General features: G+C 46.8%; 1 protein-coding gene across 2 annotated transcripts in view; it reads right to left on the bottom strand.

Moving 5' to 3' along the window:
• Positions 1 to 26,799, bottom strand: part of MYO15A (myosin XVA) — a 111,426-nt gene that overhangs the window by 63,283 nt on the left and 21,344 nt on the right. For both annotated transcript variants that reach the window (XM_080981567.1, XM_080981568.1), the window contains exons 7-26: positions 25,580 to 25,683; positions 23,244 to 23,310; positions 22,037 to 22,150; positions 21,656 to 21,817; positions 20,022 to 20,135; positions 17,991 to 18,049; positions 17,709 to 17,832; positions 16,677 to 16,772; positions 16,204 to 16,335; positions 15,504 to 15,629; positions 15,027 to 15,104; positions 13,042 to 13,196; positions 12,101 to 12,146; positions 11,230 to 11,354; positions 10,402 to 10,519; positions 8,194 to 8,369; positions 7,250 to 7,334; positions 4,281 to 4,334; positions 1,716 to 1,797; positions 617 to 747 (exon numbers count right to left, since the gene is read on the bottom strand). In XM_080981567.1, coding sequence (XP_080837693.1) covers positions 617 to 747; positions 1,716 to 1,797; positions 4,281 to 4,334; positions 7,250 to 7,334; positions 8,194 to 8,369; positions 10,402 to 10,519; positions 11,230 to 11,354; positions 12,101 to 12,146; positions 13,042 to 13,196; positions 15,027 to 15,104; positions 15,504 to 15,629; positions 16,204 to 16,335; positions 16,677 to 16,772; positions 17,709 to 17,832; positions 17,991 to 18,049; positions 20,022 to 20,135; positions 21,656 to 21,817; positions 22,037 to 22,150; positions 23,244 to 23,310; positions 25,580 to 25,683 — 2,148 coding nt within the window. The remainder of the gene's footprint in view (positions 1 to 616; positions 748 to 1,715; positions 1,798 to 4,280; positions 4,335 to 7,249; positions 7,335 to 8,193; positions 8,370 to 10,401; positions 10,520 to 11,229; positions 11,355 to 12,100; positions 12,147 to 13,041; positions 13,197 to 15,026; positions 15,105 to 15,503; positions 15,630 to 16,203; positions 16,336 to 16,676; positions 16,773 to 17,708; positions 17,833 to 17,990; positions 18,050 to 20,021; positions 20,136 to 21,655; positions 21,818 to 22,036; positions 22,151 to 23,243; positions 23,311 to 25,579; positions 25,684 to 26,799) is intronic.

The following is a 26,799-nucleotide window of genomic DNA, read 5'->3' as shown; positions in this document are numbered from 1 at the left end:
TGGCCCCCAACTGACATATCAGCTCCAAATCCTCCACTCCCAGGCCCCAGGAATAGAGATAGCAAGGAACCCAAGCTGAACCTCAAACAAGAAGGTTTTGTGCATTTCTGACAGCACAAGGTCTTCCATCTATGAACCCTACTCAGGAGGAGGTTGTTGATTTGGGGATCCAACCAACATTAGCATTTATCTGACAATTCCCACCCAATCACTGCTTCAAACTTTTTAGCTTTGGGTGAGCACGTTGATTAAATCTGGAAATTAGCAGAGGAAACAAGAACCATGTCACTGTCCTGATCGGGGCCCTGGTGCTGCTCCAGGAAGCACAAGCAGCTTAAAACCAGGCAGCAGGAGCAACTATTAGAACGTTATGTTTGCTGCCTGGCAGTTGCTGAAGCAACAGCTCCTGCTGGCCAGCCCCTTGCACTGTCCTTCTGACTCCCCTGCTGCTTTAGGCACACCTTGTCTTGAACTTTTGCCTTGCTGGACAGCTCTTCCAGCCATACCACCCAGCACCGGCAGGAACTGGACATTCAACCTGACTGAGAATGTGAAAGTTGCCGTCACTAACCCTAGACATATATAAGAAACACAATGCACACACCAAAGCCCTTACCTTGAAGTGGGTCTGCACATACTTGCTCATGGGGTAATTGTTGATGTCAAGGGGCAGAGTGAATTGGGGGTCCGCCTGCAGCTTTGGAGGGGGGATGGGAGTGACACAGTCTTCATTGATCTGCTTGTGAACTGCAGGAAACAGAGAGGAAAGAGATGTGCAGAATTCCCACATTATAAATGAGAGGACTGGCTCTCATATAGGTAAAAGGTAAAGGACCCATGAACGGTTAAGTCCAGTCAAAGGTGACTATGGGGTTGTGGCACTCATCTCGCTTTCAGGCTGAGGGAGCTGGCATTTGTCCACTGACAGCTTTCTGGGTCATGTGGCCAGCAGGACTAAACCGCTACTGGTGCACGGAGGACCATGACAAATGCCAGAGTGAACGGAAACGCCATTTACCTTCCCGCCTCAGCAGTACCTATTTATCTACTTGGACTGGTGTGCTTTCAAACTGCTAGGTTGGCAGGAGCTGAGACAGAGCAACGGGAGCTCACCCTGTCGTGGGGATTTGATCTGCCAACCTTCCAATTGGCAAGCCCAAGGGGCTCCGTGGTTTAGACCACAGCGCTACTCACGTCCCCTGGTTCTCATAAAAACCTAAGAAGCAGGGGTATTATTATGGGGAAAGAGGAACTGATTATTAAACCACCCAGGGAATTGTAGATCAGTGGGGAGAACAGGGAGGTGTCTCTCAGCACCCTTAACAAACTACACTTCCCAGAATTCTTTGGGGGAAGCTGTGACTGCTTAAGGTGCTTAGAATGGATGGGGCAGATGGAGCCCTAATATCCATGCAACCTGATAGACAGGATTTTGCATGGAGTAGAAACCCTGTATGGCTCGCTGTGTGACAGTCTCCCCACTTACTCATCCATCACTTGATGCGGGGTTAAGAATTGCTCATCATATATAGGCAGGGTTGGATGGGTTTAAGCCTTCTATTGCAAAGATGCCTATGACGGTGAGATACCTTCAACGGATCTCAAACAAAGGTTCTGGAATATCCCAGAGGAAATTAAAGGCCAGTTGCCCACCTTACCACCGGTTTGGATTAACTCCCCCTAGCGGAAGTATCCCAGCAATTGTATTAGCATACCAGCCACGGTGTTTAAGAGTCCAACCAACTCTGCAGGCACTTCCAGGTTTACAACTCTCATCACTTCCCGTCTGCTCAGTACCTGGTGGGACCCAGAGAAATAGAGTCACTCTTAGACCTCTTTGCTTAGCATAATAATGAGTTTATGGACTTTATTCAGACTCATAGTACTCCAGCTGTGGTCAGACCACAGTTGGAGTACTATGTCCAGTTTTGGATGTCACAATTTAAGAAGGATATTAACAAGCTGGAAGGTGTGCAGAGGAGGGCAACCAAGATGATCAAGTGTCTGGGAACAAAGCCTTATGAGGAATGGTTGAGGGAGTTGGGTATGTTTAGCCTGGGAAAGGGGCGAGTGAGAGGAGATATGATAGCCATCTTCAAATAGCTAAAGGATTTCACATGGATGATGGAACAAACTTGTTTTCTTCTGCTCTGGAGGGTGGGACCCGAACCAATGGATTCAAGTTGCAAGAAAAGAGATTCCGACTAAACATCAAGAAAAACTTTCTGATGGTAAGAGCTCTGAAAGTGGTGGACTCGCCTTCTTTGGAAGTTTTTAAGTGGAGGTTGGATGGCCATCTGTCATGGATGCTTTAGCTGAGATTCCTGCATTGCAGGGGGTTGGACTAGTTGGTACCTTCCAACTCTACAATTCTACGATTCTGTGGTCATTTCGGGAATATTTGCTGGTGTTGGACTCGACTGCCCTGGGAAGGTATCTCTCACCCAGATCTACTCCACGGACTTCAAGGAAATACCAAGGGTCAGTGCAATCTGGCACATACTGAGCACCCACAACCCACCAGGGGGGCAACAAAGCCCCCTATATCATTGCAGATCCTTGGGAACTGTAGCTCTGTGAGAGCTGTTCTCAGCTACAAATCCCCAGGATTCTCTAGTGGCAATCATGACTCGTAAGAAACCAATATAAGCTTCGAGGGCAGCTACCTTTATTGCTCTGCTTTTTACTCCTGCTTTTTAAAAAAAGGAAAATAAATTACGGCAAGCCTAAATGTTGATTTTATCAAAATTTTGATCATTTTATAAAGTGTACTTGTTTTTTTTAAAGACTGTTGATTTTCTCACTATTTTCTTATACGGTATACTACTTTATGTAAACTGCATATAGACAGATAGTTAGATAATAAGTAAATACATACATACATAAATAGTGCCTATAAACCCTCAAACTTTACACATAGTGCTGGATCTAGGTTTTGCAGTGGCGGGGGACTTCAGGCAACATGCCCCCAGTGGACCCCCTCCCCTCCCAGTGGGCCTGCCTCCTGCCCACTGGCTGTTGCTGCTCTCTGTTCAGCTACTCTCCTCTGCTGGGCCCAATCCATACAAGGTTCATTCACTGCTCTAAAAAATGGTTAGATCTCCGAGCATGGCCAAAGTTAAGCCAAAGCACAACTCAGTCACAAATCTAGGTCTGTTGCTCATGTGTGGAATGACTTTCAAGGGTAAAGGTGCACAGGCTGCATGAGAATAAGGTACTAGTTCAGGGTCAGCAAACTTACTACGCCTCGGGCCAGTGTCTCCAGCACCGATCGCACAGCGGGCCAGAGGGTGGGGGAGCGCGTGCGCACACGCTATTTCCAGGGCACTTCCAGGTCGGAGGAGCACCGGAAATAGCTTGTGCACATGTGCACGGGCCTCCTCCGACCCGGATGTGCACAGGAAATAACGCTTGCGCATGCGCAAATAATGCTTGCACATGTGCACAAGCTATTTCCAGTGCTCCTCTGACCCAGAAGTGGGCAGCCGTGCAGTGCAGCACCGGTAAGAGCGGACGGCGGCAGCAGGTGGCGGGGGTTGCCGTGGGCCGGATAAATGAGTCCCTCGGGCCTTATCTGGCCCGCAGACCTTAGTCTGGGGACCCCTGTACTAGTTGCTAGGTCTGACATGCAAAAAAGGAAAGGAAGGGAAAGGAAAGGAAAGGAAAGGAAAGGAAAGGAAAGGAAAGGAAAGGAAAGGAAAGGAAAGGAAAGGAAAGGAGGAAGTTTCCAAAGTATCTGCTTTCCTGATAGGCAGGAAGGAATTTGGCTTCAAGGAAACTTCTGCCATGAACTGCGCTGTGCTGCTGCTCTGCATTTCCACAGAAGCAAAGAGAAAAGAAGAGAAATTGGCAGAGGATCCAGCTGCCTGAGAATTTCAGCTTCCATGTCAAAGAGAGAAAGAGATGTTTCTAGACCTCATGGATACTAACACACACACACACACACACACACACACACACACACACTCTCCTTCAAAGCATATAAGCAACAACGCCTGATAAAATGTTGGAAAACAGAGTGTGTCTGAATAGCACCTTAACCTGAGGTCAGAATGGGCAGAGCTGCAGAGCTCTGTATACTTTCTTGTTTCTTCCTGGGGCCGGACGGAACAGCAATCATTGTATTATGCAAAGTTACTATATTTGCATGGAGAATTCGGTTCTTTTCAAAGTTCCAAGCACACACATTCCTGTGTGTGTTTGTGTGTGTCCAGAATCTACTTCAGCCGAGGAACTACTCCAATCCATGCCTGGCATGAGGGCAGTGCCCACCATGTTACCTGTTCATTTTTTTTCCTCTCCTCCTCAGCTCTCCGGCGCTCCTCTTCCTTTCTCTGAAAGCAGAGTGCATTTCCATGGTCAGTGAAGCACTTAGCCCAAATCCAACCCTTTCCTGGGAAAGTGCGAGGCATTTTGGAGCCTGGGTGCAAAACCCACAATCTCATAATGATTTTGACTGGTGACTATTTGCATGTCCACCACTTGATTCAGACTCTCTTGCCTCCCTTCATTTTGAAAGCCCATGAGTGGAAGCCATAGCAATTCAGTAAGAACGAGAGAGCCTTTGCTGGATCAGGCCAAAGGCCCATCTATTCCATTCCTCTGCTCCCATCGTGGCCCACCAGAGGCCCCTGAGAAACCCACAAGCAGGACCTGAGCACAGCAATGCTCTCCAGCAAACTGGCATTTAGAGGCGTACTGACTCCGACAGTAGAGGGAGATCATAGAGATGCTGCAGATTGGACCTCGAGCATCACGCACAGCAGACGCTCTACCACTCAGCCACGGCCCTTCCATGCAGTTGCCAAAGTGCCAAGAGATTCTTAGCAGGCTTTCTTGCTACAAATGAGTATTTATCACGCTGCTGCCAAAGGTGTGTCGACCCTCTGCGCCGAAGGTAAGGCTAGTCGCCTGCGTTTAAAAACGTCTGCAGGCAGTTGCAATGCCACAAGTGGCCTCCTAATCCCTGCATCACTCCACCTGGGAAACCTTACCCTGCCATGACTCACTGCTTCTTCGTCCCCATCCACCTGGAAGCGGACGCTCTTCATGGTGTCCGTTGGGCTGCTGCCTCTGTGCCTGAGCGCTGGGGCATGTGCCAGCTATAACCCTGTCTGCCAGGCAGCTGCTCCAGTTACCGTTGTTTGCTTATGGATACGGCTGAGTCACACGTTAACCCTTTGCATGAAACTGACACTCAGCATCCCCTCTGTAAAGCTAGGGATGGGTGAATGCACTGGTTTGGGTTTTCCATTTTTCCAATCTTAAGATCGGTTCTCCACATTTCCACATCACTTTGCAAAAAAATAGTTGCTGCTGCTTTTAAGACTTCATGAAAACCCACCAGCATTTTAGCACAGATTTCTCCGATTTCAACAAATCCCACTGGAAAAATGCTTATGTCCATGCAGAGATGGCAGTATTGAATCAGTAGCTTGTGTGCTTCTAGCCTGCACTCGTTATAAAAGATTTGAGGTTATTGCCCCTCTACCATACCAGGTCGCTCAACCATTGCTGCTGTGTCCTTTCTCCTAGCAGATCAAGATAACCAGGTGACAGCAAAAACTGCCACATTTTTCGCAGGGGCAATTAGAACAAGATCTATCTGATCATTGATGTAAATCTCTAGAATATATTTTGTATAGTTAAGTTTTTACCTCTATCTTCAGTACATTTTTTTTTTTTTTATTGCTATGGCTAATGGCTGATGCCAATGAAGATTCTTCTTATTCTGATTCTCCTAATGTACACATTTTTGCATGCAATTTTGCCCAATAAGCACATATTTTGCAAAACAAATCCACGTAACGAAAAGGCATATTTGCATGTTACTTTCACTAACGTACACATTTTTAGGCACGCTTTACAGAAGCATGTACATTTTTGTACACGTTGCTTGGTTGGAGAACTGCACGGCATGTTTCGAAAGACGGCTGTGTCGCAGTTCATAGATTGTTTTGGAAAGGGCAAATTTTGTAAGTTAAAATGCAAACTGAATCACATCTCTTCCCCATCCCTAGGCAAAGCTCAGTGCCCATCCGTGGTGGCTGGTGCCCATTAGAACTGGTATGGATGAAGGCAGGGAGACCAACGATATCTGGAACCAGTGGCAATGGCAGGCAGCTCCCCCCCCCCATTGGTTGTAAGTGATAAGGCAGACTGGGCTCCATTCACCCTAATGGTCCGGTGCACCTCATGCAAGTGCTGAAACCCAGATGAAAATGTGAGAGATCATCAGCTAGTAATACAGAGGAGACCCCCCTCAACTACTGCATGCTTCTCCTCTCTGGTCCTCCACCATCTCCCTTCAACCTCTTTGCTTCTACCCACATCAGGGCAGGTATCCTTAAGGGCCAACCAAGGGGTCACAAAACAGTGCAAACTAATAAAGGCATCTTGCTAATATGGAATGTGGCTTTTTCTTGGGGGCCGATATGGCTTCCTTTCATTTTCACTTTTTCACTTCTTCCTAACACCTCTCTCGTTGCTCTGACTAAGGATGAGGGGAAATGATTCCCGATTCCCGAAACAAGACATGAACCAAAGCACAACAATCCTTCGAAATTTGCACTTCTCTGAATTTTGCAATGTCGTTCTCCTACTCAAAAAAAAAAGTGAACAAGGTGCATTCCAGCTAAACATCAGGAAGAAGTTTCTGACAGGAAGAACTGTTCAACAGTGTGAGGCTGTGGACTTCATTGGAAGTTTAAATCTTCATTGGAAGATTTATCTTTTGAAAACCCAACAATGAAAAATTGTAAGTTTATAAAAAGTACAATATACCTGCATCTCATCAATTAAGGGTGGGGCAGGGATACAGCAGGCTTTCAGAGTCTCCTGCCAGACAGGTAACACAGGTTTAGATCTATTCATTCGGGGGTAGCGGGACATCTTTGTTTGTCTAAACTGCTTCAAACAATCAAGCCAACCTGCTGCCCTTACTATGCAAACCTCTGAACAACTGGAGGTGGGGTGAGGAGGATGTAAATTACGTGACGCTTAGACACAAAAAGCAATGTTTAAAATTTGCCTTTTTCCCCCTCTGAGGATGGAGCACACAGGTGAAAATGCACATTCAACTCAACCCAGATTCCCTATTTAATGGCAGGAAGAGAGGATGCAGTTGCACTCGAGTCCTGCTTGCAGGTGTCCAATTCGTCTCATTTTGCCTGCTACAAAATCCCCTTCCCTTGCCACCCTCCAGGTTCCCACACCTTCTCTACCAGTGCCCAGACAAGACGGGACTCACCTTAAGGTATCTCCTGCGATTCACATAGATGCGTACCAGGCACCTGACCTTGATGAGGGTTCGACGCAGCCTCCGGTACCTTTGCCTGCAGGACGGGAAACCCCCCGGTACGGAGGTGGGAAAGATCACACCCAGCCTCAACAACACTTTCTCCTACCCAAGGCAAAAAACCAAAATAAAAGACGATAACGGACAAACAGACCAGACACAAATGGCACACGTTTAACATGCAGAGGGAACAGGCAAATCAAAATTCAGGTGCTGAGACACACCTAGTGTGGTGTTCTTCACCTGTCAATCTGTCAATCACCTGTCGTCAAGATGACATCAGGTGGTGCTGTGCTTTGCAGCCTGCTGGGACTTCAAACAGCAGTGAAGGGCTGTTTGCAAAAGGGCTTTCAAACAGCCCCACGCTCCCCTTTGAAGTAGCACCCAGCAGAACTGCTGCCTGATGAACAGAGTCCTACTCTCTGCAGGGAACTTAGCAGGATTCAACCTCTGATCATCAGCTGGTGAGCAGGGGCTAAATCCTGCGGAGTAGGTTGGGCCAAATGCTGGTTGGACCAATGCAGAATTGAACGCCAGCCTCCCACAGGTCACTGATGTCACCTGATTGGCAGGTGGATGTGGTTTTTAAAAAGGCTTTGTGGTCGAACCCCGTGATGGGCCAAGGCTGACCCACTGGCCAGTGGCTCCCCGTCCCTAGCCTCGTGTTGCGCAGTGTAAGATGTGATGTCATTACGCTGCCTATTCCTCTGCCCCAACAATCCATCGTGCAAGGCGGGGGGGGGTGACGTATGATGATGTGACGTTACGCCACGTGCGTCATGTCAGACAGTGGCGATGGCTGGTGCTGGCCCATGTTCTCACACACCCTCCCCAAGCGCACACAGATGCCTGTCCTCCTCTATCTCTAGCGCGGAGAGCATGTTGCAGCTGTGCACCTGACAAGATAGCCTCGGGCCCGCGCCTGGAAGAGGATGATCTTGTGGCGGAGGGCAAAGAAGCGTTTCTTGATCAAGAAGCCGCGCGTGTACCGCTGCAGCGTTAGAGCTGCCATGTGGACAATCCGTTCTCGCTTCCCTTCCAAGTGCTGGTAGACATTCTCCTTCATGAAGAGCTGGGGTGAGGAGGGGGAGAGGAGCATCAGAATAACTCATTAATTAATTAATTAATTAATTAATTGCACTTCTCTCCCATGTTTCCTTCAAGGCGATCAAGGGTGGCGTACACAGTCCTCCCTCTCCTGATTCTTTCTCAAAACAACCCTGCGAGGTGGGTTAGGCCGAGAAGCAGCAACTGGCTTCCAAGGTAACCCAGTGAGCTTCACGGCTGAAGTGTGGATTTGAACCCTGGTCTCTCCTAGGTCCTAGGCCAGTGCTCTTAACCAACCCACTGCGGTGGTTCTGGGTGGCTGCTACCTACACCCAACTTTCCTTGGCATTCAGTTATTCATGACATTTATACAACAGCTTTCCCATCAAAGCACTGGCGGGGCAGGAGGACCAACTTCAATAAAATATTGGGGGGGCCCAAGTAAGCCCTGCCCTGGATAATTGATCACATGATGCAGTGCATGCACACCATTTGACTGGCAATGTCCATCAATTGGGGGGGGGCACCCTCCTCAAATATTTTATTTGGGGGGCTGAAGACCCCTTGGCCCCTAGGAGTTGGCTCCTATGCTGGGGGGGGTAGTTTCTGTTTTACAATAACACATTACAATCTAAGAGACGTCATGTAAAAGTAATAAACAGGAATGGCAAAGAGGAGGAGCAAAACAAATCCATTCAGGTAGGCCCCATGAGAATACCACAAACTTTCTCATACTGTTTTGTGATTAAGTCAGTGGTAATGGCCAAGTGGAATAACCATAATCATTTATTACTTGTACCTTGCCCCTCTGACTGGGTTGCCCCAGCCACCCTGAGCGGCTTCCAACAGAATATAAGAAAACATAAGATACAACAAGCATTAAAAGCTTCCCTACCCAGGGCTGTCTTCAGATGTCTACGGGAGGTTGCATAATCGTTTATCTCTTTGACAACTGATGCGAGGGGCAGTTCTTTGGCCGAATGTGAGTTGGTCTAAGCCCAGAGGTGGAGCTAGCACCCAGGGGTGGGGCAAGCTGCCCACGGGGGCAGGGGCAAGCATCCCAGGGGGGTGGTGCCCACGGCGAGAGTCCCAGGCGGCGGGGCAGCAATGTCACCCCCCCTCAGGGATGACACCTGGGACGGCCTGCACCAACCGCACCCCCTTCCTCCGCCAGTGTCTAAGCCTTGCCAGTGGAAGGGGCTTAGGTATCTCATTTCTCCCTCAGATGCAACCAGGTGGAATGTCTACGGATGGAGACACTTCTGAGAGAGGAGGAGCTCTGTGGCAGCTCTCCCAGCCTGGCCAATGGATGTGGCCTTGCTGCCTCCCCTCTCCCTGCCCAATCCCCTTGGTCAGCTGAGAGGCGGAGAGACCCCATGGCTCATCACCCCATGACAGAAAATCCAGGGGTGGGAATTTCCACGCTCCAAGCTGCCCAACAGTTACTTACAACTGTATTGCCACTGTATTCTGCCCTGGTCAGACCTCACCTGGAGTACTGTGTCCAGTTCTGGGCACCACAGTTCAAGAAGGACACTGACAAACTGGAACGTGTCCAGAGGAGGGCAACCAAAATGGTCAAAGGCCTGGAAACGATGCCTTATGAGGAACGGCTAAGGGAGCTGGGCATGTTTAGCCTGGAGAAGAGGAGGTTAAGGGGTGATATGATAGCCATGTTCAAATATATAAAAGGATGTCACATAGAGGAGGGAGAAAGGTTGTTTTCTGCTGCTCCAGAGAAGCGGACACGGAGCAATGGATCCAAACTACAAGAAAGAAGATTCCACCTAAACATTAGGAAGAACTTCCTGACAGTAAGAGCTGTTCGACAGTGGAAGTTGCTGCCAAGGAGTGTGGTGGAGTCTCCTTCTTTGGAGGTCTTTAAGCAGAGGCTTGACAACCATATGTCAGGAGTGCTCTGATGGTGTTTCCTGCTTGGCAGGGGGTTGGACTCGATGGCCCTTGTGGTCTCTTCCAGCTCTATGATTCTATGATTCTATGATTCTATGATTCTATGATTCTACAACCATGATTATCAAGGAAAATGGCGGCTGTACCTTGGTGGCTCCAATGCAGTACATATCGGGGGTGACTGCGCATAGCTTCTTCAGCACTACCGCACTGTTCCACGCATCTGGGATCATGCCTTGTTTGATATCAACAAGGCAGCGGTACCTAAAGAGACAGGCTGAGGGTGTGATTAGGTGCCCTCCAACTGTTGCTGGACTATAACTCCCATCATCCCTCATCACTGGCTATGCTGGCTGGGGCTTATGGGAGTCAAAGTCCAAAAATCCTTTCTATATACAGTGGTACCTCGGGTTACATACGCTTCAGGTTACATACACTTCAGGTTACAGACTCCGCTAACCCAGAAATAGTGCTTCAGGTTAAGAACTTTGCTTCAGGATGAGAACAGAAATTGTGCTCCGGCGGCACGGCAGCAGCAGGAGGCCCCATTAGCTAAAGTGGTGCTTCAGGTTAAGAACAGTTTCAGGTTAAGTACGGACCTCCAGAACGAATTAAGTACTTAATCCGAGGTACCACTGTACAGTTTTATTTTTCCTTCTCACCCAACAAAGGATACTAACGTAGTGCCACAACTGAACAAAAAGTCAATTGCCACCCTGGTCAGCTTCTGGAACAGGGGCGAACACAGCAGCAAAACATTTTGGGCTGGCTCTGCTAATAAGCATGTGGTTAGGGGAGCCCTGGTAGACACTGTATACCTGGGTCACTAAATAAAGCTTTCGACAAAGTCCTTTCCCACCAAAGCCCCCCCGGGCAAAATTAGCAAGAATACTGCAGCCAAGCCTGCCTGTCGGAGCCTGCAATTGCTCTTCCCCTTCCTTGCCTTCCTGGGTCAGAGCTCTTGTTGACCATACCTTTCAATGAACGTTTGGAAGGGGATGCGAACTGGAAAGCCCTCTTTGCGGATGCGGATGGTCTCCAGAATTCCCGAGTACCGCAGCTGGCTGCTGACTACGTCAGGCTCAAAAAGTCCTGGCTTCTGGTTGAGGGAGAGCGAAGGAGAGCATTGGATAGGATAGTAAATGAGCTGACTGGTTCAGGATTCATATCGTGATAGGAGAAACGAGCCTGACAGAGTGTGAGAGAGGAAATCTCTGGACGACTCAAGACCACTGGGTTTTCAGGCCAGAAGAAGCACCGTTTAGTGACAGGCCTTCCTTTACCTGTGATGGATGACTCAGCATCCATCAGTTTCTGAATGACTCAGCAGGTGCCAAAATACTATTGAGGAGACAATTGGAAGGAAATGAGTGAGGGTTACGGAAGGGCAGTAGGAGAAATAGTTTAGAGATCATAAGGCAGCATTGTAGAAGCTGTGGTTCTGCAGGAGAAGCTACAAGGAGGGAGAGGCTTGGCTGCAGCTGTGTTAACACTGCAAGGGGGTGGGATGAAAGTGAAGCCATTAAATGCCATGATCAAAATTTCCTGCATTGCAGGGGGTTGTACCAGATGACCCTTGCGGTTCCTTTCAGCCCTACTGTTCTATGAAAACGCTCTTGAGGGAGGGCCATAGTTCAGTGGTAGGGCACCTGCTTTTGCATGCAATAGGTCTCAAGTTCAACCCCTGGCAGTTCCAGGAAGGGCTAAGAAAGACTTCTGCCTGAAACCCTGCAGAGCTGCTGCCAGTCAGTGACAGCAACATTGAACTAGATGGACCAGCAGCCTGACTCTGCAAAAAGGCCACTTCCTATGTCCCTTTCCCCTTAGGACACAGCAAGTCCATACCTTCTTATTGTTGGGTTTGATGCAGCGGACGAAGAAAGGGTTACATCTGCAGAAGAAGAAAAAAACACACATACGATGGGACTATAAAATTTCTTCATCCTGAAAGTGGTGCATATTGAATGGAATTGCCTGCTATTTGCATGAAGGAAGAAGCTCCCACTGGCACGAATGGGAAATATCCTGCTCATGCAAACAGCAGGTTCAGGACCCCCTTGCTCCCCTCACAACTAGCCATGGTCCCGATCCAGGTCATGGGTCAATTTAAAAACCACCCGCATACAGTATCAAAATCACCGCTGCTTCACTCTACGGGAAGCAACAAATGTGCAAAGGACCTAAATCTATTCCTTGCCACCTCTGGGGAAGGGCTGCAGCTTAGTGGGAGAGTGCCAGCTTTGCATGCAGGTTAAATCCTCAGCATCTCCAGGTAGAAATGAGAATGTCTCCTGTCTGAAACCACAGAGAGCTGCTGCCAGACCGTATGGACCATACTGGGCTAGCTGTACCAATGTTCTGATTTGACAGGAGGCAGTTCCATCCCTTTATACAAGACCTGTAACACTGAGGAATAGAATCTTGCTTAATTTTCAGGGGAAGGATCTTAGCTCAACGCAGGTCCAATCCCTGGTACCTCCAGGCAGGACAGGGAGAAAACACCATCTGAAATCCTGGACAGCCGCTGTGTGTCAGTGTAGACATAGCTAAGCTTCTGACGTTCCTATGTCTTTGACTATAGCTCAACGACTTTGCTTTGCAAGCAAGAGGTGCCAGGTTCACTCCCTGACATCTCCAGGCAGGGCTGGAAGAGAACCTGGAACAGCGGGTTTTGGACTCCTTTGCCTGCCAGCCTGCCAGGGTCCTGATCTGGTTCATGGGCCCTCCATGTCGGCAATTTGAAAAGCTATTTACACAAGTGCTTGCCCTATGCCTTCCTCACTCACCTCTCCATTTTATCCACGAGGTCCGAAAGCGACTGCTGGAATTTTGCTGCCACCGTGTGGGACTTAAATTTCCGCCTGCTGGTGCTGCTTCTCCCCATCATGGTCTTCTGCTGAGCTATCACCTGGGCATGGCTGTAGAACAGGTTGGCCACCATCTGGGGCAAGAGCAGAGGAGACATTTTGTAGGGGGCATTTTGGGAGCAGGTGGGACATTCGCAACTTATTCCATTTTGATCCAGCTCTCCCTGCACGCAGGACGTTTGCTGGGGGATCTTGGGCAAGCCACTCTCTGCCAGCCTAACCTACCTTGCGTGGCTGTCGTGAGGATGAAATGAGAACAGGGAGAGATTATAAGGATGGATGGATCTGTCCATCTTAGTTTCTTCCCCCCACCCCATCTTAAATTTCAGTTCGCCCCATTTCAAGATCAGATTGTGATTAAAAAAAAAAATAGTTTGCATGAACATTGACACTCATTTTCTTGTGCATTTCCCCTGATACACCTGTGTTTATACACCATTCGGTCTAGCAGATGCAATTGGCAAGCAATTTTCCCCAGTACAATGCACTAAAGTAGTCCAGTGCAGTATTTCTAGGCATTTATTCCCCTGCATACACGTGTTTTGGGGGCTGGAAAACTGCACTGCAAGGTTAGGAGAAGTGTGACTTTCAAAGGATAAGCTATGCTCTGATCCTCGTCTGGAAAGTATTAAACAAGCAGGTTAGCATTGAAATCAGGGCTGTCCTGGACGAAATCCCTAGGTGAGAATAGTGTAGACCAGGAGTGGTTGAAAGGTCTGATATTTCTCCCCTACCCAATACCTCATCTATTTTTGCAGCTGGGTCAAATATATATATATATATATATATATATATATATATATATACACATATATGTATATGTATATGTATATGTATATGGAATCCACCCCTGGGGAGTGCAGAGACATTAAAACCTCTCCATCCAGCACTGTACCTTGATGGCCATGCAAATCTGCCCCTCCCTGGTCATCAGATTCATAATTTGATGAGCACAGAGATGGCAGTAAGTTTCCTTAAGCTAATATACACAGATCAGCTGAGCAGAGAGACCTAGGTGTGTGGGTTTGTGTGTGCATGAGTGCAAGTCTGTGTGTGAGAGTTGGCCATAGCCAATTTTGGCCATACCTACCCCTGGTGTGGGCTCCCTGAATGGATCGGCCAATATGCCCCTCAGGACAAAAAATGTTCAATCACCCGGATGTACACCAGCCCTGCAGAGTAGGTTATGCAGAGAGATAGTGACTGCTCCAAGGTCAATCAGTGAAGCCAGGAATGACCTTTAATTATCACCCATTTAGACAACCTGTAACTGCAAGTCCCCATTCCTATGCTCCCCACCACTGTTGGAAGTGCAACAGCAGAGATCATTCTGTGTGTAACTTAAGGGTTAATTCAGTTAGTGTTAAAGTCAATGAGCGGGGGGGGGGACACAGGTGGAGGTGTTGCTTAACAACCAGGCAGCGGGGCATAAGCCTTGCTGAGGTAACTTGTGCTCTGATTTGCTGTGTGATTTATGGGTTAATTCAGTTAGGGTTAAAGTCACAGAGACAAGAAGAGGGATGGGTGGAGGTGTTGCTTAGCAACCAGGCAGCGTGGCATGATGCTTGCTGAGGTAACTCATACTCTCATTGGCTGTGCAGTTGTGAGGGAGCTTTTTCCTTCCTGTTTGTGTTGTTGTATGTCTTCCTGCTATGAACAAGGCCTGAATTAAGAAAGACATTACCTCTATGTTTATTTCTCTTCATATTATGTGGTTGTTGTTGTTTTTTTCAATTAACCCAGTTAAGTTTTATCAGTTTCTTTTCTCTCCGGACTCCATCTGTATTATTTGGGTGACGCTACTAACAACAGCCACACCACACTGCTTCGCCCTACTCTTCCAAACACAGAAGCTATCAGATGCACTGGAGCCAGCCGACCTGAGACCACCCCAAAACACCTACTTTGATTTTGCTGTTGACAAAAAGCTCCAGGACGTCCAGGCGAACCTGATCGTAGTTTTTATCCAAGAACTTGTGTACCTGCAGTGGGGTTAAGAAATGCATTATATTTTCTGAGCCAAAATATAGTCTATGTGTGCAGCACCTCTCCATTCAAAGCAGGGAGAAGTCTGGCCCAGGCGCCCTTACTTTCTGTGCTACGTGGGGCTGAAAAGGCTGCCCTGATAATAACTGCTCCTCAGTGCCACCCTGATCTTGGCAGGGCCAGCTGATGCAATGCCTAGGCAGGCTGGAGCTGCAGCCCAGATGGTGCTGTGAAGGCACAGAGCACAGTCTGACAGGCTTGCAGTGGAAACAGGGTGACGGTGGCACAGGAGGGGCTGGAGGCTGGGGGTCCCAGGCACCAAGCACCTTATGTGTGTAGAATGTTCCCTGTTCTTCCTCTTTGTGTTGCTCCTTCCCAACCACCCGGTGTCTCACCTGGTAGGTGACTTTGCCAGCATAGTGCTTGATGGAGAATTCGGGTAGCGGCATCTTCGGTTTGGAGTAAAGCGGGTTGGCGCCATGGTGGTAATGACACTTCTGGAGAAATGTGTGATCCGTGGCCTGGCAAGGCAAAGGAATAACTGGGTCAGACTAGCAGTGCCCCATGTCGTCCACCCTGTGGACGACATTCAAGTTCACCATTGCTGCAAACACTTTCCATTTTAGGCCAGTGGCGTCTACCATTGGGACAGACGAGGCACACTTTTTGAGTGTGAAAGAGGAAGAACCGGCCACCTTCTAGAGCCAAACACCACGGTTCTGCACAAGTCCCTCAGCTGCTTGAGCCCAGAATGGTGACTCAAACAGAGATGCAAGGGACAGACTCTTTGAAAGACAGGCCGTTACGCTGTGCCTTTGCACTGAGAGTCGTTGAATGATCCAACCACAGTATTTATTAGGACATGAAACGTTGGCCAACGCTTGCTCCCAGAAATTCTGGTGCTTTCATTCCAAGGCTCTTTGATCATAGAAAGAGTGCCACCCCCTCAAAGGGGGATAATTGCTTCCCTTGCCTCCATAAATGAATACATGGGGAAGGTGCTTCTGAGCAAAAGCAGTTAGTTGCCATCCTGCGACTAGAACAGACTTAAAAAAATAAAAAAATGCATGGATTCTACCCAGCACCAAGTGGTACCTGAGGGAAACTGCTCTGGTCATCCAGGATCCTTAAAATCCCATAAGGCCTATGGGCAATGAGGTCAATGCAAGGCTGGTTGTCATTGAAAGGTATTTCTCTCCACTCAAGATGCTCCCGGATATATTCCTCCTGAATACAGAATGTATTTATTAGTTAGATTTGTATCTGCTGCCCCTCCACCCTCACCAAATGAACTGATGCCTGCAGCTCCAGCTGCTTTTATTTACTTATTTATTGATATTTGCATCCTGCCTATGGCAAATTTTCCAAGGGGACACACATCATTTAAAAACAAATGACCAAAAATAGCAAGCTATAACAAAAAGAGCAAACAGGAAAATGAAACTTATCAGCATTAAACACACACACACACACATACACACACCCAGTGCAACATAGCTGCAGATCCATCAAAAAATGTGGTGCTCTAAAATCCCAAGAATGGTGGTGATGGTGGATTCTGGCCTCACCTGCTCCTCCTTGAAGACAATCTTGTTGAAGAAGAATTGGAGATACTCATTTGCGTAATTGATGCACAACTGCTCAAAGCTGTTGAAGCCCAGATCCTATTCAAAATTCAGACCGCAAGTTTAAAAAATGTGTACATGCAAAGCAAAAGGCTACTTGAGGCTACCCAGTATAGAGGAGAAGAGCTCCACAGCCCAGCCTGCCATTCTCGAACTGAGCCTGCCTCCGGGAATATCAGAAGCAGCAGCCATTGCAGCACTGGAGGCTGGTTCATCAGGGACAAGCAGGGCACGGCCCCACTAGCCTCTGTCTGCCCTCTGCCAGCCCATACCTGCTTCCTGTCTTTCTTACAATCCAGTAGGTGGTTCTGCCTGCTGGATTCCCCCTCCTTGGTCTCAGTGCTGCCCCATGAAGAACCCACCAGGGAGGAGGATGGAGGCAAAATGAACATAAGTTGTCTCTGCCTGTTTTTCGCTATGGCTCCATGCCTTCCACCCAGTGCCAGATTTACGTATAAGCTAAACAAGCTATAGCTTAGGGCCCCACTCTCTTGGGGCCCCCCAAAAAAACTTAAAGAAAAAAACCCTGGATGTACTTGGATGTACATCTCCAAAATATAAGATAAAAAAGAAATTACTTTGATAAAATACATATTTTGTTATGTGGAAATGTCTTTAGATACCTATTAGGTCCATAAATTACCGCATGGCATATATTCAACACAAAAAAACCAGTGACAATTTGTTTTTGACAAAGGACAGCTGGACATATAAAGGGCCCCATTACCTTCAGTAGCTTAGGGCCTTATCTAACCTCAATCTGGCCCTGCTTCCACCCAGTTAGTTCCAGAGAGCACCAGCCACCTTGGTGTGACAAGCACCATTCTGGGGGCACTGGGTGTGTGTGTGTTATCCTATCCTCCCCCCCCCCCCCCGTATCTTAGGTCCTTTGTCAAGGGACATTTGTGTTGGGCACCAAATAGAAGTTTCTGGGGAAGGCCCCGGTTGCAATTGGCTGAACACTTCTTCCCTCACCTCAAAGCCATAGATATCCAAGACGGCGATGGACAGGGTCTCTTGCCTGGGGTAGGTGAGCCTGTTAATCCTGTCGATGAGCCAGTTAAAGAGCAAGGAGTAGAGGATCTTGGCAATGGCATCTCTGAGGGAAAGAGGAAAGGAAAAAACACATACACAAGCGCTGTGGGCAAAGAAATGGAAGAAGACAAGGTCACAAGTAGGGGTGTTGAGGGTGAGTTGCAGTATTTACACATGGCTCTCTCCTTTACGGTTGTGGAGATGGATGGGGTTTCTGTTTACCTGGCATCAACGGCACTGTCGACAGTGAGGGGTGTGTATATCTTTTCTCTCATGGTTTCCTGTCGAGAAAGTGAAGGAAAAAGAAAGATGGCTTCCCTCCGATGGTTGGCGCCAGTCACACAAACTATCATGTCCCCACCACCACCACCTCATGGAATCTCCCCCGTCCTAACACCTTTCTATTTTGATTCTCTGGCCCCATATCTGCACAAACTTACTATCCCAAAATACAGGCGTGCTTTTACACTTGCAAGACTGGATGCTTTGCCATCTGCGGTACTTGAGGGTCGATTCCAAAAGATCCTGCCTGAGAAACGTCTTTGCCCCTGTGGAGACGGTAGCACCGAAACAGCGGCACACGTCCTCCTGTCTTGCACTCTCAGCAAAGACCTGAGGAACGAGATCATCACCCCACTCGTACTAACCATCCCAGGGCTCTCAACCACTGCCACAATGTCCTTTCTTCTATCAGATCAAAATGAGCAGATAACAGCAAAGATTGCTAGGTTCATAGCAGGCGCAATCAGAATAAGGGCCACTAACTGGCTGCTGATTCAGGACTTTAAATTGTGCTCTTATATCAAATTTCCCTTTCTGCGTATACTGTAATGTTTTATTGTTGCTATGGCCATTGGCTAATCATAGACTCATAGAATCATAGAGCTGGAAGAGACCACAAGGGCCATTGAGTCCAACCCCCTGCCAAGCAGGAAACACCATCAGAGCACTCCTGACATATGGTTGTCAAGCCTCTGCTTAAAGACCTCCAAAGAAGGAGACTCCACCACACTCCTTGGCAGCAAATTCCACTGTCGAACAGCTCTTACTGTCAGGAAGTTCTTCCTAATGTTTAGGTGGAATCTTCTTTCTTGTAGTTTGGATCCATTGCTCCGTGTCCGCTTCTCTGGAGCAGCAGAAAACAACCTTTCTCCCTCCTCTATGTGACATCCTTTTATATATTTGAACATGGCTATCAATGCAAATAAAGCTTTATCTATCCCCGTCCTAATCCACAGGTGCTGCTGGGCTCAAACTGGAAGCTCCTGAGTCCATCCACTGTCCCACCAGGTCAACTGGCTGGGGGGCAAGGATGACTGCAGTAATCAATGAGATACCTCTAGGCAGAGCCTTTTTGCCAAGAAGTCAGGTGACCACATTCTCCTTCCTGCAATGTAACATATAGGGCATAACAACACTCTTTGGTCTAAGCAATTCATCACTAAGGGAAGGGAAGCATTTGTCCCTCCCTGAGCAACCTGCTGAGTAACCATGCCTATTATTACTATAATTTATTATTACGTTTATATAGAAGCCCATCATAAACAAACATTCCCTGGGCAGCTTACGACAAAATATTAAGAGCACAATTTATTATAATAATTAAAAACTAACAGACAAACAATAGAGCCCGCCTGTGGGTCAGTGCATCTGGCTGTTAACCAAGAGGCTGGTGGTTCGAGACAACCCAGGAACGGCTCTGAGCAGGAGTCCCTGCATTGTAGGGAGTTGGACTAGATGAACCTTGGGGCCCTTCCAACTCTAAAATTACAGTGGTACCTCGGGTTAAGTACTTAATTCGTTCCGGAGGTCCGTTCTTAACCTGAAACTGTTCTTAACCTGAAGCACCACTTTAGCTAATGGGGCCTCCCGCTGCCACCAGGCCGCCGGAGCCCGATTTCTGTTCTCATCCTGAAGCAAAGTTCTTAACCTGAAGCACTATTTCTAGGTTAGCGGAGTGTGTTACCTGAAGCGTATGTAACCTGAAGCGTATGTAACCCGAGGTACCACTGTATATGATTCTATAATTAAAGGCAACAAATAGATGCATTGCACAGAAGCAGCACAAAATATTCAACACTCCACATTTTTTTTTTGTTTGTTTTAAAAACAGTTCAGAATTCCAGGTCAGAATAAAAGGGTCTCTGCCTCCTGAACCCTTTAACTGTTCTTGGCCCGGAAGCAGAGTAGCAGACACCTGCCCTTCGGTGCCCATCCTCCCAGCTCCGCACTCAGGACTGCCTGCCCCTTTACCGTCACTTTGAAGGTGATGGACTTCTGCAAGCCCTCGGGGGAGATTTTCAACAGATCGGCCACAACGCGGATCTCCCGGGCGCTCACCACCGAAGCCACCTCCTGGCAATCTGTCTGCAAAGTACCAAGTCAAGGCATGTTTGCAAAGAGGCTGGGCGACCTTATATTTACTTATGGTTGACATTCAAGAACATACAGCAAAAACAGGCTGCTGGATAAGGCAGCACCTCCTCCAGCATCCGCTCGTCACAGAAGCTAACCAGGTGCCTGTGGGAAACCCACAAGGAGGACCCAAGAGCAGCACATTCCCTTCTTGTGGCAACTGGTATTATTGCCTCTTGCCATCATGGCAAGTAACCACTGACAGCTCTCTCCTCCATTAATTTGTCCAATCTTATTTTAAAGCCATCCAAGTTGGAGACCACCACTGCCTCCTGTGGGAGTGAGTTCCAAAGTTTAACACTGTATTGCATAAGAAGTCCTTTGTTTAATTTATCTGTCCAACGTTTTTCAACAGTCAGCTTCCTTTCCCGTCCAGCCAGTGCCAGATTAAACGCTGTTGAGGCCCCTAGGCAGTCGAAATCTTGAGGGGCCCCTTGTGTGCACGCTCTAGTAGGATAACATTGAACTAAGAAAGCTTGAACTTTTCACTTCGTTTCAAGATCAAATCAATATTATTTTGATCTGTTGTCGTGCCCCCCCCCAAAGGTTTGGAGCCCATAGGCTGGTGCCGACTCTGTCTATCTGGCAATCTGGCACTGCGTCCAACAAAAGAAGGAGAAAAACTCGTCTCTTTTCTTTTTCCCACAACAAGCATCATTTTATAAACTTGTAAGTATTATGCCACCTCTTTCGCTATACTTGGAAGTCCCAAATGCTGCAACCTTTCTTCATAGAGTCACTCCCTTTGCCTGATTATTTTAGTTGTCTTTTTCTGAACCTTCTCCAATTGTAATATTTGTTAGTTAGTTAGTTAGTTAGTTAGTTAGTTAGTATTTATGTATATTTGTCTGTTTATTACCTGCCCTTCACCCTAAGGTCCCAGGGCAGGTTACAACATTAAAACAATATTCAAAGCAGTTTTAAGCAATCTATGTTTACAAAAATCAGGTGGGTCCTGAAAATATACATCTACAACATCCTTTTTGAGATGAGGCGACCAGAACGGTACACAGTATTCCAAATGCAGCCACACCATTGATTTGCATAGTCAGCATTATGATATTGGCAGTTTTATTTTCAATTCCTTTCCTAGTTAACCCCAGCATGGGATTTGCCTTTCTCACAGCAGCCGCACACCGGGTCAGCTGTGCCCAATTTTCATGGGGCAACATCACCAGTGTGAAAATGGGAGTTGACCTCCCCACACTCCAATTTACATTTTTCACACTCGTTCGCTCTCGCTTGGCTCCCCCCTCTTTGCACCAATACGATTAAAAGTTCTTGCTGGCTACATGATCCAGGCAGTCAGGGACCACGTAGTCAGGGGGAAAACATCAAGGCACCACGCAGCCAACCAGACTACATCCTGAAGCTTCCTCACTCTGGAAGAAGAAGTGGTGTGGTTTATCGGGGTTTTTTTAGCGTTTCCTTAGAGTGCACACTAGACTTACATTTCCATCCCAGTAACTAACCTCGTATTTTTCAAAGTAGACATTTCCCAAGTGTAGAATGGAAGACAACATTCGGAAGATGCTGTCCTGATCGTGGGCAGTGAAGTGCAGGATTTCCATGGCGTCGAGCAAGCGGTGAAAATCCTCAGTGTCCACCTTGCCAGGAATCTCGCAGTTACCTCCCTACATACGATGAAAGGGAGGCATTTGTTCCCCGCAAGGGAATGCAGACCCTGGGGTGAAAAAGGCTCTCTGCCCCTGGCCAAGACCCGTATCTGATTGGGACCACCGCCTGGGACAGTGCACCATTCCTCCTTGATTGAAATGTTTGGGTATTTGTAAGAATAATATCCAGCACTTTTATCCTTCTGTTCCATTGGCATTTCAAGGAGAGGCCCATACCTGGTTCAGGTAATAGTATGTTTCTGCCTCTTGAAGGCCGAATTTCCGCTTCTGCTGAGCAGGGAGGCCAGCCAGCATCTCGTAAAATATATGGTAGTTCCGTTCATTATTGGCCTACATGGCAAGGCACAGAATACAAGAGGGAATCATTACGAGGACAAATATGGACATAGAAACGGCATGAGACAGATTTCATTCACGTGCTGATTTATTTATTTTTAAATAGCGATACATAATTTTTTTTGTATGAATAGCTGATGTCTAATTTAAACTTTTACATATATATATTTAATTCTATGGTTTTATGCATAATTGTAAGCTGCTCATATATTTTAAAGGAATAGCCGTATATACATATTTTTATGCAAATATAAAGTACAATTTAATAATAAAAAACACCTTAAGTGGTTAACATAATAGTATAAAATATTCATTTAAAAATAATGATAAAAAGCAAACAAAAAATTATCAAAATATGGATAAAAATCAACAGTACACACACACACACAAAAATAAAAGTACATGTCTCAGTAGCTTGCCTAAATAAAAATGTTTCAGCAGGCATAGAAAACAATATGGCGCAGTCTTAGAGCATGAGACTCTTAATCTCAGGGCTGTGGGTTTGATTCCCACCTTGGCCAAAAGATTCCTGCATTGCAGGGGGCTGGACTAGATGACCCTTGTGGTCCCTTCCAATTCTACAATTCTATGATACTAAAATGCCAGTCAAGGGGCAGGTGTCCTTTTGTTGGATTGATGGGAGCCAGTGTGGTGTAGTGGTTTGAGTGTAAGACTTGAACCTGGGAGACTCATAAGGAAACTCATGAGGAAGGAGGAAGAACCACGTATGTCAACTGTGAACCACCCTGAGATCTTCAGATGGAGGGCATAATACAAATTAATTTTTTTAAAAAAGAGGTCCTTGGATAAAAAAAGAGAATATAAATGCAATTAATAAATAGAAAGATAGATTTAGAACTGGCCTGCTATTTCCAAACTCTCTTGCAGAACTCTTGGGGAAAGCTCATCCTTCTCCTAAGAGTTCTCTTCCAGCTTGCAACATTTTACAAGTCAGGGAAATGACTCAGTAGCTTGGCCACAGGACACCTGCAAAGTAGATGGAGGAGCCATCTTTCTTTTTTAAAAGCCGGCCCTTGCTTACAACAGAAGATTATTAGGGAAATGAAGGAGAAGTACAGAGCCTAACCTGAAAGACGACCCTTGATTTCTCCAGAAGGTACTGCGAAGTAATGGCACCACAAATGAACCCATTGCTGCAGAGACAAAATTTAATACTTGTGTTGGGTCTTTTCCGTCCCGTAACACAGGTTCCCGACATGCACTCTAACACAATGTAACACAACACGGTGGGAATCAGAACTTAATCAGCAGAAATTGCCAGTGCTTATTGCGCATGGATATTAATCATGAAATGAGGTAATGATGTATATGACTGGTGAAAATTGAAATACTTTGTTTGAAACTTTATAAACACCACTGCCTGGACCACCGGGTGGTGTTGCAGTTTTGTGGAATGATCCGACTGCAACCTATTGCTTTGCAATAAACAGTGTTGGAATCCTGACTCCTCACATTTCTGAGTTTTATTGGCATAAACTCAGGAGATCAGCTATTTTTGGCTTACAACACTTCTACATTCCAACAAGACACAATCTCATTAATAATAATAATAATAATAATAATAATAATAATAATAATTTTATTTATACACCGCCCTCCCCAGCCAGAGCCGGGCTCAGGGCAGCTAACACCAGTAAAATTACATTAAAAACATAATAGAAAAATAAATAAATATCCAGCCTGATTTACAACTATAGGATCCTGGACCCAGTAGAAGGTACTTTCTATTATTTCAAACCTGAGGTGCCATGAGAAAGGAAGAGCATATTGTGCACCAACATATCAACAGGGCCAGGCCAGGGCTGTGGCAGCCATCCCCAATTCCATAATTCCCAGAAGCTTGAGTCAGTTGTAACAACAAACTGTGGTTTGCATAGGTGCCACAGCGCCACCCGCGTCCCAAAACACTATAGAATCTGATGCTAAGCAGCAAAGCAAGGTAAAATAAGTAGCAGCAGTGCTGAAGCAGATCTAATAGCTACTTTATAAAAAGGCCTGGGTAAATAAAAAGTTGCTGATCAGGCATTGGAGAGACATGAGACTTGGCACCAGGTGAACCCCATCGGGGAGAGTATTTCCCAAGCAGGGAGCCACTACTGATAAGGCCCTTTCTTTGACTGCCTCACCTCTGGAGAAGGGTCTCAGAAGATGACCACAGCATTTTGGGCAATTTTATGTAGTTGTTAAAAAAATTAATTAACTAATTAACTGCCAGTTCACGAGAAAAATATTGTGGCTGGGTATACCAAAAAGCACAATACCACCATTAAAACAACACAAAATAAGGGAAAGGAATGCCCACCTCTAGCGTAGGGATAGGCAACGTGTTGCTCTCCAGATGTTTGGGACTACAAGTCCCATCATCCCTGACCATTGGCTAAGCTGGCTGGGGATAATGGGACTTGGAGTTAACCAACTGAAGGACACTAGGTTGGCTGCTCCTGCTCTAGGGACACCTCTGGCCTTACAAAGCACCATCATTAACTAGCCCAAAGGCAGCGTAGTAGGATGGCTTACAGTTCCTTCATCTGCACTGAGTTTGGGGGGTGGGGGCGGTTAAACAGCAGAATCCTGTGCATGTTTCCCCTTAGAAGTATGTCCTCATGAAAATTAAGCAACATTTTAGTGCAAATTTCTCTTAATACACCCATTTGTATGCAATTTCCCCTAAACTACACAAATTTTTTTTTGCAAAGCAATTTCCCCTAATACATTATTTTCACTTTTATGTGAAAGATTTCAAGAAAGATTTACGCTATGCATTTTTGCATAGGCTACATGGCTACACTGCAAAATTCAGAAAAGGTGCACATTTTGAAGGATGACTGCATTTTGGTTCTCCGATTGTTTTGGGAAGGGCGAATTGCTGAAATGTGAACTGAATTTAATTTCTCAACTCATTCCTACTCCGGGCAGAGGACCCCTGTGCATGTGCTAATTTTATATTGTATAAGGTGCCTTTGGGCAAATGAGAATGGTGCTTTGCAGTTTACACAACAGCCTTACAAGCAAGTAAGAAATAAAAAAGCTTTTTTAAAGGGAGGGAGAAGGGCAGGAGATCTGGGTCCTGATGCAAAAGATCTTGGGCTCATGCCCTCTGGGCCACCCCCTAACATGAGCCCAATATCTCATGGGCTGGAAACCTGAATTGCCTGCCCGTGGGTTGTAGCCTCATTGAAGTTAGTAGACTCATTGAAATTAGTAGTTCAAAGTTGGCCATGGCCATTAATTTCAATGGGTCTACTCTGAGTGGGACTAACATTGGCTACAACTCCCAGGGTAGGGGCATTAGGATCAGGGCCCTTTAAGAGTTCAGGCAGGGTCGTACGGGAGCATTAAGTATGCAGGCGGCAGGACAGAGGAGAAAAACTACAGAAAGACGCAGGGCGTGTGGTTACTTACTCCTCCAGAAAGAGTTCCACAAATTTCCCAAACCTGCTGGAGTTGTCGTTCCGCACCGTCTTGGCATTTCCAAAGGATTCCAGCAGAGGAGTCGCTTCAAGGATCTGACTCGACCGCCGCATAAAGCGAAATACAAAACAGGAGGAGAAAGCACACCGGCATGCGACAATGAGGGGGAGGATATTGTTTCCTTCGTTTAAAGCTCAAACTCCACAACAAATAATGGGGTCGTCTCCCCACGCTCGGGAGACCCATCATGCAAGGAGGGTGCTCAGCAGGGGGAGTAAGGGGTGCATCTCAGAGAAAGGAGTGGCTTGGAGAGCATCCCAAGGGCCAGGTGTAGATGGTCTATGCTCTAGGGCTTAGTTGGGTGCATCTGAGGATCAAGAACTCTGCCAAGGGTGCCAAGATGTGCACATTTCACAGCAATGAAGACTGACCCATCAGCTGCAATGTTGCAGGTGTACAGCACATGTGGATATTCACATGGAAGGCAAAGGCTGCACACACGCAATGTGCTAAGGGCTCACACATTTCTGGTTTAACCCCTGGAACAATCAACCCACCCTTGACTGAATGTGATTTTTATGGCCAACTACCCTGCAACAAGAAATGTAGGGTGCATGTCACACACTCAGATCAGGGTTTGATGAGGCCCTAAGCTACTGAAGGTAATGGGGCCCTTTCTATGTCCAGCTGTCTTTTGTCAACAACAGATTGTCACTGTTTTTTGTCTTGAATATTCTATATGGTAATTTATGGACCTAATAGGTATCAAAAGCCATTTGCACATAACAAAATATGTACATCACAGGAGCCTACACAACACAAAACACTGTTGCTGTATGTAGGTTTTATTTGTTTTTATCTTACATTTTGGAAATGTACATCCAGTTTTTTCCCTTAATTTTTTTTTGGGGGGGGGCCAAGAGAGTGGGGCCCAAAGCTATAGCTTGTTTAGCTTATACATAAATCCGGCAATGACTCAGATCCTTCCCTAGTACCCCAAAACAAATAGGGTAGGACAGATGGGGCAACCGTAGAAGCTGCCTTTTCACAGTAAACGTGAAGGTTGGACCCTCCAATGCAACCCCCTTGCGTACAGGTCACCATCCTTCAAGGCACATCCTGAGGAGCAACTGACCCTTAATTCTTGATTATCCAGATTGGTGGTAGCTAACCCAAGCACAGAGGAATGGGAAGGGGCAGTGGTTAAGCTC

The sequence above is a fragment of the Podarcis pityusensis genome (genome assembly GCF_964106645.2).
Source record: "Podarcis pityusensis genome assembly, chromosome: 14".
NCBI lineage: Eukaryota > Metazoa > Chordata > Lepidosauria > Squamata > Lacertidae > Podarcis > Podarcis pityusensis.
This window is presented reverse-complemented; position numbering and strand designations above follow the sequence as displayed.